The following is a 13,056-nucleotide window of genomic DNA, read 5'->3' on the forward strand; positions in this document are numbered from 1 at the left end:
GTCAATACTTTGACATTTAATACCGGTGGTATGGCAGCAGCTAGCTGCTATACCACCGGTAGAATTTTTTACTATGGACGATTCTGTGTTTAATAAAAGTGTAGGATCACTTTTAGAGGCGGCGGGAGAGGCGGAAAGGTGATCCCACTGCCACCAATTCCTGGTAATTTACCAGAGCCATCCGTTAAGCCCGGAAGTGATCTGATGCGGCTGTTTTCTTGGCAGAAGTCGAGTGAGGGCAAGATGGCCCCCACTCAGCTCTATGCCCTTGGGAGACCGGAACGACCTCCGTCACTTCCGGTTCTCGGGCATAAACAAATTATTTTTTATTTATTTATTTTAACCGCTTCCGGACTGCCCACTGCACATTTACTGCAGCTTATTTGTGAGAAATAAACTTTTACTGGACTTGTGGTGCCTTTACATATTCTACATACATACTGCTCCAGGGAGCTCTAGGAACACTGCAAGTGACAGACAATAGCCTCCAAAAGCTGGATTGGTTGCCGGATTATACTTCCTTTGGGGTCCAGCGCCGTACCACCACATCTTGTAGCAGGCAGTTAAGCTTATCAGTTCTGCCTAAAGCAGTTCAAGGAGTCACAACAACAGCCTGTTCCCAACACAAGCAGTTAGAGTATGCTAAAAGTCTAGCGGGCAATAAGTTCATTTTAATATCCCCCCAAACTGCTGCCATGGAAACTTACATTTTCTGTACTTTTATGAAATCTTTTTTTTTTTCTATTGCATTTTTTTTGTTGAGAAGATTATACAGACTTTTTAAATTGTGCTTTTATAAAATCCTATAAAGTTACAGAATAAAATATGAAGGTCATTTTCAATAATGTTGTGTTTATATATCTATTAATGAACCTCTTTTATTTACCCCTTTTAGCCTCTTAAATACACTATAAAAAGTGCTTTGTTATAGCTGATTGATAAATGTAAATAATACCTGCTGATCCCACCAGAAATCCAGTGAGCTCTTAAAGTGTTACTAAACCCAGAACCTGCATTCACTATATCTGGTCTCCCACAGTGCACAGAACATGGAAATGCAATAATTTTAGTAAATATAAATTGCTAAATACCGGCAGTATATAGCAGTCTTGAGACTCCTATCAGTGTCTGGTTAAGCTTGTAGGAGGAGTTTTCATTCTCCTCCGACCCTCTGTCTGGACAGTGCTGATCACATGCACTCTCCCAAGAAAAAAAAACTCTCTAGCAATACACACCAAACTGAGCATGTGCAGCCAGACACCTAATGCTGTGTTCTATCGAGAGATGGGTTGGAGTCAGGTAAAGAAGAGGAGGATCACAGAAGACAGGATCAAACAGCCTTTATACACAATGCAGTGAAACCCTTAGGTTCCACAGTGAGTATAACAAGCATTCTTTACTGCATATACAGATTTTACTGTTGTGGGTTTAGTAACACTTTAAGTTTTTTGTGCATGCTGAAGTTTTTTTTCAATTAGTTTTTATCAGCTCTGCCCAGTTCTCTCTGTGAACTGCAGAACACCGCCACCATGTAATGAAGATGAAGAGAGAAAGAGTTATACTGTAGTCCTGCTCTAGGGTGACTTTTCCTCCATAGATACAGTATAGTGAGTGAATGTTGTCACCCTAGCATGTTACTGGCAGGATCACCAGGTGAAAGTAAAGGGGTAAAAAAAAGGGGTAAAAAAAAAAAGCCTAAAAAGTGAACTTAAAGTGGAAGTTCACCCGAAACCTAACTAAGGCGGGCCATACACAGTTAGAATCTCAGCCAGTTCAGCAGGAACCGGCTGAGATTCGGATCATTAATGGGCAGGCTGAATGTACCAAGTCGATCGATCAACTTGGGTACAACCAGCCTGCCGGATTCTTTTACAATTATCGCTAGCAGCTGCTATAGCCACTAGCAATAATAGCTGTCTTCTCCCACCAGGATGGCTTCCCCCATCCCTCCAGCGGGGGGGAGACAATTGCTCGGCACAAGGGATTGCCCTGTCAATGCTGACTGTGTTAATGGAGGAATCATGCAAATTTCACAGGTTGCAGGAAAGAAAAAGATTCCCGAAAAGTGCTGACAGGGAAATCCCTCCTGCCGGGCCATTGTCTTCTTCCGGCGGGGAGTAGCCAGGGGAAGCCGTCCTTGCTGGGAGAATAAAGTCATTATCGCTAACTGCTATAGCAGCCACTAGCGATAATGGTAAGAGAATCTGGTGATCAACTTGGTACATTCAGCCTGCCCATTAACGGTTCGAATCTCGGCGATTCCTGCTGAGCTGGCGGAGATTCAAACTGCGTATGGCTGGCCTAACTCTAACCACATTCTAAAACGAATCTATCTAGCCCTGTAGAGAAGAAATCACTTTTCTATAGCCGTTCTGGTCTCCAGCGGCGGATGCTGTGTGTAGGAGACAGCCGACAACGGCTGGGAAGTGATGTCACCCAAAGAGGTACTATGGGGCTTCTGTTGTCGGCTGTCTCTCCTGCACACTCCCACACACTGAGAGCTCAGCGTGGGACCGGACCAGAGTGGCTGCAGAACAGGTAAGACCCCTTTCACACTGGAGGTGTTTTTCAGGTGATTTAGCGCTACAAATACTGCCTGTAAAGCGCCTGAAAAATGCCTCATCTGCAGTCCCAGTGTGAGAGCCCGAGTGCTTTTACACTGGGGCGCTGCGCTGGCAGGACGTTAAAGTCCTGCAAGCAGCATCTTTGGGGCGCTTTAGGAGCGGTGTATTCACCGCTCCTAAAGCGCTCCTGCCCATTGAAATCAATGGGCAGCACTGCCAAAAGGATCTCAGCAGCGGCACTTTGCGGGCGCTTTTAACCCTTTATTCATCCGCTAGCAGGGTTAAATGCACCCGCTAGTGGCTGAAAAGTGCCTCTAAAACTGGCGGCACTTTACCGTTAACGCGACCGCAATGTCAGTGTGAAAGGACTCTGAGTATATCGATTTTTTTTTTTTTTTTTTTCTTTACAGGGCTAGATAGATTAGGTTTAGATTGTGGCTATGAGCAGGTTTAGAGTTAATAAGGTGTTGGCTGAACATCTACTTTAAAGCAGCCACCATACCTAAGTACTCATAATCTGCAGTATATTACATTTTTTCTCTGTGGTTTTACATAATGGCTTTTATTTATGTTCTATAAAACTTCAAACAAAAGTGGATTTTTCCTTTCTTACCGGTGATCTTTTTGTGTACAGATCCTCATCATCATGACATGTATATTAATGTCAGTGATTTCCTGGCGCCTATAAATTCTGAGAGACCGGAACCGAACACTACAGGTGGGTCAGCTAACATGTTTTCACTTTCAGGATTGGAAATAAGAAGCTATTATTTTGCTCACTGGTTCATGTCATGGTGATTGTCACTCACACTGTGTGTTGTCAGAGCAGTCTATGGCCAGCCATACATGGTTCGAATCTCGGCTGGTTCAGCAGGAACCGGCTGAAATTCGAACCAATAATGGGCAGGCTAAGTGCACCAAGTTGATCGATCAATCAACTTGGGTACAACCAGCCTTCTGGATTCACTTGTGATTATCGCAAGGGGCTGCTATAGCCGACAGCGATATTCACTTTCTTTTCCTGGCAGGGACGGCTTCCCCCACCTGCCCCTGCCGGGAGCAGACAATGGCTCCGAAGGAGGGATCCCCCTGTCAGCGCTGTCTGTGTTGATGGGGGAATCGGGTCGGAAAGAAATTTGCATTGTGTATGGCCAGCCTATGTCTATTTTTTCATGGCCGCAGGACATCCAACTCTTTCCTCCTCAGTTTGACTGTCTCTGGGCCATCCCTTGCAATTCATTGGATTTTAGTTTCAGTCATGAAGGCTCAGCATTACACGTGGGGGTTACCTAGGGCAGTCCTCCTACAAATGCAGTTTGCTTAGGAATGCCCACCCTTCCAGGCTGGCATCCGCCTATCAAGGCAATTTGATAATTCCTCCTAAGAGCCAGCATCAGTGCTATCTAGGGGGATGCGGAAGCAGGGGACTGTGATGTTGTCAGGAATCTGTGTACTGCACCCTACCAGCCCTTCTTGCCAGCCACGATCTGTCTGCATTGCATAGAGAAGCACAAACTGATGACTTTACTGGGTCTAAAATAAGATATGTAATGAAAATGGAAAAGTTTTATTTAAAAAAAATGTCATTACCATGTTGATGAGGGAGGTAAGGACACAGGGCCAGCAAAATATAATCAGAATAAACTTCAGCTTTAAAGGCAAACAGCCAAACAAGCTTTGGCTGTACTTCTGTGGATCACAGGAGTGCAGTTTGTTCTGCACTTCTTTGACCCGTTTTCAGCAGATAGTGGGCTGAAACCCGCTGTCGGCTGATGTCACGGAGCTGGTCCAGTCTCAGACAAGATCACGACAATGAAGTTGGGATCCACTCACATGCCTGGACCGGCAAGCCGCTGAGGGCCTAAGCCGGCCGCTCTCGCCCCCGCCACAGCCCAGCGCTCCAGTGAGCATGGGGGGGGGGGGGGGCATGGGGGCAAAGTTTAGAGCTAGTGACAATCACCAGCTCTCTGCTCAGGGAGCTCTGAGAAACCGAGTGATTGGCGGTGTTTGATCGCTCGGTTCTCAGTGTTAGAGCCGGCGGGGGACAGATGCAGCATCCACCTAGGTAAGTGTGATTCATATAAAAAATGTCAAACCCCTTTCTTCTCTTTTAATTAACAGGACTTTCTATGTATGATTTGGTGTTCCGTGCAAGTTGCTACAGATTATGCTGACACGTTCTAAATGAGCAAGATGGGTTCATCCATTTTCATGGTTGTACTGTGCCATAGTCATCCATGAAAGTGTGTGTACACCTTAAATGTGCTTTTAGTGAGTTTTGCATCATGTCTAAATGTATGGCATTTTCTATAGTGAATACATTTTTGTGAACTTTTTGCAAAGTTTCTTACCTTTACGATACAGTCAGTAAGAACACTTCCGGTTACAGGGTGACCATGCTACGCCTCTGAATTTGCAGCAGTGTTGTCAGCCTGCCTGGTGCATTCCTTCAGTTGTTCATTGAGATGCCTATATGGTCTAACAGCCAGCTAAAGGAGTGCCTACAATAGGCTGACAATGCTGCTGCTAATTGTGAAGCTGTAGCTTCACAATAAAAAATGGCAAAAATTCAGTTGAATAACATGTACATATCTGAAGAGCCAAATTTCTGTCCTAATAAATTAAATTTTATTCTCTCAATCTTTTTCTGGCAGAATGGAGGCAAAACTTCCTACGTCTCAGAAAACTGGTTCTCATAGGAGGCCCTAGCGATGGCGTCATTACTCCCTGGGAGTCCAGGTATATGTTTTAACTATAACACTGCAAGACAGGTGACCTATCTGTATTGAGTGCTGGGGCCCTCGGCTGTCCTCTTCTGCCATTGCAGTAAGCCCAGGAAATTGCTATACAGTATTTCTAGCTATCATATCCCTTAATACTGTCTTATTTTGTTTTAGCCACTTTGCATTCTTTGATGAAAACGAGAAGGTGGTGGAGATGCAAGAGCAGCAGGTTAGTAGTGTCGACAAAATGTTTTGACTAAATAGATCAAATAGTGCTATTTCCGGTATAAGTGGTATGAGATGGGCTGGGCAATCACTGTCTTCTTATATTGCCTATGGGTTATCATAGCAAGACTTTAGAGGGCTACTGTCCATAGCTGCCCACCTTAAAGTCTAACGCCTCCTGCTTTTAAATGGGTATTTCTGTGTGCCTGTCTGTTTTTCAGGCGGATCCGAGCGGGCCATCCATTGACTCCTATGGGGAGACTGATGTCAGCGGAGATGTGTCCGCTGACACCCGTCTGCTATCCGATCCGCTAAAATCAGATGTATGGCGATACGTTTGCCATCCGTCTGGGCAGATCAGATCGGAAGAGATCTGATGAAAACAGACATGCTGTCCGTTTTCATCCGATCTCTCCGCAGCACTCTGACAAGCCCCTCCCCACTCAGTGAGCAGAGACGGACCTGTCATCCGCCAGCTCAGTGGAGATCAACAGAGAGATCTCCTGCTGAGCTGGCGGACTCCGCTGAGCAGATGCGCCTCGTGTGAATGAGGCCTTACAGTTATATAAAATCTACATGGAGACTGGAAATGTCCATGACTTTAAAGCTGAACTGCAGGAATTCAGCCACTTTGGGAAATATTCTGGATATTTTTTGGGTTAAGTCTAACAAGGTGCATGCCATCCCGTGGACTTCTCTTTAATGTACAATGTAGATTTTCATGAGTTTCTGGGAGCATAGCTCTTGCTACACTTCCAGTTTTCCAACCCACTGGCCTCCGCTCCAACAGCTGCAAAGTTGCATGCATCCGCTGTGCCCGCCCCTCCATTCCCCCTGCCCAATCACAGTGAAGAAATATCATCAGCACACCAAGGTTTCCTCAAAAGGGTCCAAAGCTTTATTTTTGTGGTCACATGGTAAACATACGGCACCGTTTCGGAGCCACGCAGGGCACTTGCCTGAAGAAGGGGCCCTGCATGCCTCTGGAACGTTGCCGTATGTTTACCATGTGACCATGAAAATAAAGCTTTGGACCCTTTTGAGGAAACCTTGGTGTGCTGATGACATTTCTGCACTTTGATTGTCTATGGTTTCCAGCCTGTGGCCATTACAGCACCCAGCATTACTGGACAGGCATTTTCTTGAACATGTGCATGGGGAATATTGCATTTGGTCCTGTCCAATCATGGAGCGCTTTCTGTTATTAGAACTTAGTCACAAAATACAAAGGCTCATGTGAATGAACAGAAGAAGGGAGAGGTGGGCAGAGATGCTGTGTGTTATGCCGCGTACACACGACCGGTTTTGCCGTCGGAAGAAACCCCGAAGGTTTCTCCGACGGAATTCCGTTCAAGCGGTCTTGCCTACACACGGTCAAACCAAAGTCCGACCAGAACGCGGTGACGTACAACACGTACGATGGGACTAGAAAAAGGACGTTCAGTAGCCAATACCTTCCATCTCGTACTTGCTTCAGAGCAAGCGTCGTTTTTGGTCCGTCGGAACAGCATACAGACAAGCGGAAATATTTAGAACATGTTGCATTTCTAGGTCCGTCAGAATTTTGGAAAAAAAAAAAAAGTCAGATGAGGCCCACACACGATTGGAATAGACGATGAAAAGCTTCCGTTGGACATTCCGCTTGTGTGTACGTGGCTTAAGAAGCTTCTCTCCTGTCCAAGCTCCAGGAGTGTAGAAACAGCTGTATTCCCAGAGCTCTATAAAACTCAGATTGAATTAAAGCAATAAGTCCGCTAGGTGGCATGCGTCTCGTTGGATTTAGATCATAGTAAGCCAGCACATTTGACAGTTTGGCTGAATTTTTGGAGTCCAGCTTTAAAGTGGATCTAAACCCATCGATTTAACCTTTTCCCAAAGCTATTACATTCAAGGCATACGTAACTGTCACAATCGCTTACTTCCTCAACCGAGCTGTCCAGCTCTCAAATTTCTGATGTTGTAACTTATCACATGTGCAGCACCTTGGCAACTGCAGATAAAACAGAGGTTATGATGGCAGCCTCCTTGGCCATCAAGGATATGAAGGTTTAGTTCTGCTTTTAGTATGGGGGCTCTATGTTTGGATAGCCCATATCAACCAGTGGAATCAGCACCCAATCACACAGGTGTTTTGCTTTACTGCTAATCCACTTTAATGTTCTCTTATATTAAACAAAGCTTTTTGTCCCTAGGTGTACGAGGATGATACATTTGGTCTCCGCACTCTGGATAAAAGAGGAGGGATCTCAGTCTACTCCGTCCCAGGAGTGGTTCACACAATGTGGCACTCCAACAAGACGGTCTATAAGGAATGCATCGAGAAGTGGCTCACGTAACGTCTCAGCGGTCTACGCCAGCTCATCACACATCTGCCATGTACCTCCTCGAGGCCTCCTCTCTGCCGCAGTTTGACTTGGACCTTCTGCACCTCAGTATCGAGCTTTCCAGTTTCGTCTCTTGTGCTGTGGTCAGCTGCATTCCTCTCTTGTCCTGTTTTTGAGAACCCGTATGCCTTTCAACCAGCCCTTCACCTACAGGTCACATGAGTTCATTTCATGACTCAAGTGCAGTGCGCCTTGCTCTACATTACCAGGACGGGGGTCTCATTTGCATTATCTAACAATCAATGGGCTATCTAGGGTACTTTATAACCCCCAAGACTTTTTCTGAAGGTAGATCATGTTCTGTTTATAACCTTTTATAGGAAACTGAATTTTTGGAAGCGATTTGCACTGTGGGAGGATGGGGGTGGTCATTTCCATTTTACAACTGGCAATTACCTTTTCCTAAACGGGGATCCTCTACCTCCACACCTCAATCATCTGCTTTCGAACAACGGGCTTATATTAGGTGCTTTTTAAAGTTCCTTCAGGCAAAAATTATGAATGCTCTCTCCCACCCCTTGTAATCCTAAAGGTACCCTTAGGCAGAAACGATCGTGTGAAATGGACCTTTCCAGCTCTTTCTCTGACTGTATACATGAGCTAAGATCGAGATAATTGGACATTGAGTCAATAGGGCCCTATGGAAGACTAGGATGGCATGCGGAGATGTCTGCTAATATCTGGTTGCGTAAAGCGCTTACAGACATGAAGGAAAAGATTGAAAGTCTATTTATTAAAGGCCTCCACCGCTGAACACTGCTCATTCAATTTGGAGTGAGCAAAGCTGGGAGAAAATTCCAATCGGCTTCTATCTCTTGCAGACTCAAGTGCTCCAAGATTTCTCTGCAGTAATGAATGTCTCCACTCCGTACCGCACAGTCATAACAGTCTCCCACTTATTGACAAGAGCGAGTCCCAAGGATTTCAATGCAAGAACAAGACAATCTGCCTTCTGTCCTATGGATTTCCCTGCTGGCAAAACACAATGATTATTGCTGATGGCTATAGCCGCCATTAGGAATCTCATGCAAAAAACCTGACAGACAGGTTGTATTGAAGTCGATCATTGCCCATAGATGGCCGGTCGCTGCTGAAATGGTTGTGATTCAATCCACCTATGGCCGGCTTTACATTTTGGAGAGCATAGGTTGTGTACAATCCATCCTATTGGAAGTAAAAGTTTTAAAGAATAAATTGTAAAACGAATTAATTTTAATTAAAATTAAGTTAATTTTAAACAATTTTAAATTTAGCAAAAATTTTAAATCAATTGTAAAATTTTAAAAAGTAAAACTAAAATTGGGTACATGGACATTTGCAGGTACAAGGAAGCTGCAGCATAAAACAAGAAGTCCTGCGCTATCCGGTGAGGACCATTGTCCAGTAGGGACTCACTTTCAGGCTATGTTTCCACTAGTGCGACTTTCCATGCGACTTGGGACTGAAAAGTCGCATGACAAGTTGTTCCTCATGATTTCCAATGAGTACCATTCATATCTGTGCGACTTCAAAGTAGTAGTAGTCACTTTGATGTGACTTGAGGTCCATAGACACAGGCATTGCTTCAAGTCGCGGTAAAAAGTTGCGGCAAAATCGTGCGACTTTGGGGATGCAATAGTGGAAACACAGCCTCACAGTGAACAAGCAACTCTTCACTTGTGTTGCAGCCACACATGTGGAATCAGAGACTTTTTTAATGAATGGTCATTTTTTCTGTGTCTGGGTACCTCTAATAAGACCTGCTTGAATTTATGGCATTGAAAACGTGTAATAGTGGCCATCTACACTTATATTTTTATCTAATCAATGTGCAATTTGATTAACCACTTGGTCTCTGAAAGATTTACCCCAATCCCCCCCCCACCCCCCCCCCCCCTCCTGACCAGGCCATTTTTTGCAATACGGCACTGCATTATTTTAACTGGCAATTGCGGCGCTGTACGCCAAAAAAAGTTTGTGTTTTTTTTTTTTTGCGGTTAAAAATGCATATGATTTGCATATATGGGAACCAAGCCTAAAAAAGAAAAAAATATATAGCGTATAAAATTGCGACACACAGCCAGTCATTGAAACTGGAGGAGAAACGGTTTTAACCTTAAACTGTGTAGAGGTTCTTTACTGTCGGAGCGGTGAGGATTTGGAACTCCCTTCCACAAGCTGTGGTATCAGCGGGGAATGTCGCTAGTTTTAAAAACTTTAGACGAGCCTCTTAACGATCACAACATACAAGGATATGGGATTTAATATTGACGTAAACTCGCACACACATTCGCACACCACAGGTTGAACTGGTGTCATTATTCTACCTTACCAACCATGTAACTATATTGTAACTGAATGTTATTAAAAATGACCTTTCCTTTTCAATTCGCAGCGCTGCAATATGGCTCCCTGGAGGCATTCTGTACACAGAATGTATACAGAACACCAACCAGATTGGTCATTTCCTTCTTGTGTGATTGGCTCACTTATTTTACCAGAAGGCTGCACTAAGATACCAATGAGATTTTGAGCATCCCCTGCAACAAAAATGTCATTTTTGGTGAGATATTCCCAAAGGGAAATCACATCTAAAAAAGATGCAGACCCTGCTACTTTCCTCATTAGAGCCCTGCAGGTGCAGCAGCTGATTGATAATTACAAAATCACTCCCATACAGATTCACTCTGCACACAGACAAACAAACAGCTATTTGTCCAGAATAACAAAAGGTAAGAATCTGCAACAAAGTTTGATAAATTCCTTACAATGTACATTGATCACCCAGAGGGGAATATTTTATTTCTTCACAAAAGCGGAGTTACACTTTACCTACTTGCTGACCAGCCACTGTCATTATAATGCGGCAGGTCGGCTGGTTCCCGCAAATCACCGTAGGTGCACGTCGGCATCTTTAAAGGCGATAGCAGGCGCTCCTGCTGCACGGCGGGGGACCCGATGCGTGTGGCTGGCGGCCGCAATGTCTGCCAGCCACCCGCGATCGTGGGCACGAGAGCCAGAACGGGGATCTCTATATGTAAACAGACAGATCCCCGTTCTGACGGGAGGAGAGACAGATCTGCTAGTGATTAGGAACCGCGATCTGTCTCCTTCTCCAGTGAGTCCCATCCCCCCACAGTTAGAAATGCACATGAGGGAACACATTTAACCCCTTGATCGCCCCCCTAGTGTTAACCCCTTCTTTTGCCAGTGGCATTTATACAGTAATCAGTGTATTTTTATAGCACTGATCGCTGTTTAAATGTCAGTGGTCCCAAAAAAGTGTCCAATCTGTCCGCCACTAAAAATCGCTGATCGCCGCCATTACTAGTAAAGAAAAAAAAAGAAAATGCCATAAATCTATCCCTATTATGTAGGCGCTATAACTTTGGTGCAAACCAATCAGTATACGCTTATTGCTAATTTTTTTTATTTTTTTTTACCAAAAATATGTAGAAGAATACATATCGGCCAAAACTGATGAAGAAATTTGTTTTTTTTTATATTTATTATAGCAAAAAGTAAAAAAATATATATATATATATATTTTTTTTTTTTTTGCAAAATTGTCGCTCTTTTTTTGTTTATAGCGCAAAAAATAAAAACCGCAGAGGTGATCAAATACCACCAAAAGAAAGCTCTATTTGTGGGGGGAAAAAAGAACGTTTTATTTTATTTGTGTACAGTGTCGCACAACCGCGCAATTGTCATTTAAAGTGACGCAGTGCCGTATCGCAATAAAATGGCCTGGTCATTAAGGGGGCAAACCCTTCCGGTCTGTAAGTGGTTAAATGACATTAGAGGACTGAAAAATGGTACAGTCGCTGTATATTTGGGCATGTCAGGACAGTATTCATGTATACTTGTAAGGTTACTAGGTAGGTCCACTTTTGGTTGAAATGAAATCGGGCTGCCAAGGATACTGCACTTTGCACTGCAGCTTTGCGGTTACCTGTTAATATGTGTGGCACATAAATGATTCCTTGTGATAATGCGACAGGCCGCGTGGATCCAAGAACAATATGGCCGCCTTGAAGGACATACCCTAAAGAGCAGAGAATTTCAATGTAATGCCTTTTTCTTGCTGCAATGTAGGCCCTCATCAATGCAATGCCCTCTCTACCCGCTCTCCGAAGCTGGACAGGGGTTGGTGACTTATTTTTTTTCTTATGTACGTTTTTAAATGCCCAGCAGAATTGTTTCTCGGCAGGACCGGACTGCTTAGGATGTGGGTATTCATGTATTTATACCTGTGGGATCCATATTGTTATAGAGCACAGGAGCTGACACTGCTGGATCTAAAGGACTATGCTGGCTGTGTCATGTCAAGGAGTTTACTGCCCTTGATATTGTAGTCATTTTCAGTGTTTTGGTTTTTTTTTTTTGTTGCTTTTTTTAATTGCTGTTTGTTGTGTTCAATAAAACATTTCTGCATTACCTTGGCTGCACAGGATTTTATAGACTTGGACCATTTACAGCTGAGGGCTTCATAAGCACGGCTTTCAACTATGCTGGACTGATCTTGGTTGCCACGGCAACTAAAACGGCTCCCAGGAGAGTGGATTATGCACCCCTACTGAGAGCCGAGCCCAAAAAAAAAGAGAACCACGTTGCTGGTCTTGATTGCATATGTCAGGTCTCTTATCATGTTTCTGAAAGAACTGTCTATGTTGCCTCTAGCAACTAATTTGGTATTTTTGTTCTTTCGAGCTGGTCAGTGAATAGCAAGATTGTCTCTGTCTGGTAAAGTGTTACTAAACCCAGGACCCTGCATGCACTATGTCTGGTCTCCCAAAGTACTCGGAACATGGAAATGCAATTATTTTAGTAATTATGAACGGCTAAATACCCTTTTCTCATCAGCAGTATATAGCAGTCTTATGAATTCTATCAGTGTCTGGTTAAAGCTTGTAGGAGGAGTTTTCATTCTGCTCCGACTGTCCTATGAGGCTGCAGGACCCCTGACATTCTGTCTGGAGAGTACTGATTGGCCCTGTGCTGATCATATGCACTCCTGAAAGAAAAAAAAAAACTCTCTAGCAATACACACCAAACTGAGCATGTGCGGAGCGCCTCCAAAGCTCTGTTCTATCAGGAGATTGATTGGGGACAGTAAGCGAAGGGGATAATCAGAGAAGACAGGATCAAACAGCCTTTTTACACAATGCAGGGGATTAACCC

General features: G+C 44.1%; 1 protein-coding gene across 1 annotated transcript in view; it reads left to right on the top strand.

Annotated features, from left to right (window-relative positions):
* PPT2 (palmitoyl-protein thioesterase 2) overlaps nt 1-12,312 on the top strand; it is a 44,630-nt gene extending 32,318 nt beyond the window's left edge. The window contains exons 6-9 of the mRNA XM_073598419.1: nt 3,199-3,282; nt 5,219-5,303; nt 5,462-5,516; nt 7,705-12,312. Of these exons, the coding sequence (XP_073454520.1) occupies nt 3,199-3,282; nt 5,219-5,303; nt 5,462-5,516; nt 7,705-7,848 (368 nt within the window). The 3' untranslated portion in view covers nt 7,849-12,312. The remainder of the gene's footprint in view (nt 1-3,198; nt 3,283-5,218; nt 5,304-5,461; nt 5,517-7,704) is intronic.
* The last annotated feature ends 744 nt before the right edge of the window (nt 12,313-13,056 follow it).

This window comes from Aquarana catesbeiana, linkage group LG09 (assembly GCF_042186555.1).
Source record: "Aquarana catesbeiana isolate 2022-GZ linkage group LG09, ASM4218655v1, whole genome shotgun sequence".
In the NCBI taxonomy this organism is placed as follows: Eukaryota; Metazoa; Chordata; class Amphibia; order Anura; family Ranidae; genus Aquarana; species Aquarana catesbeiana.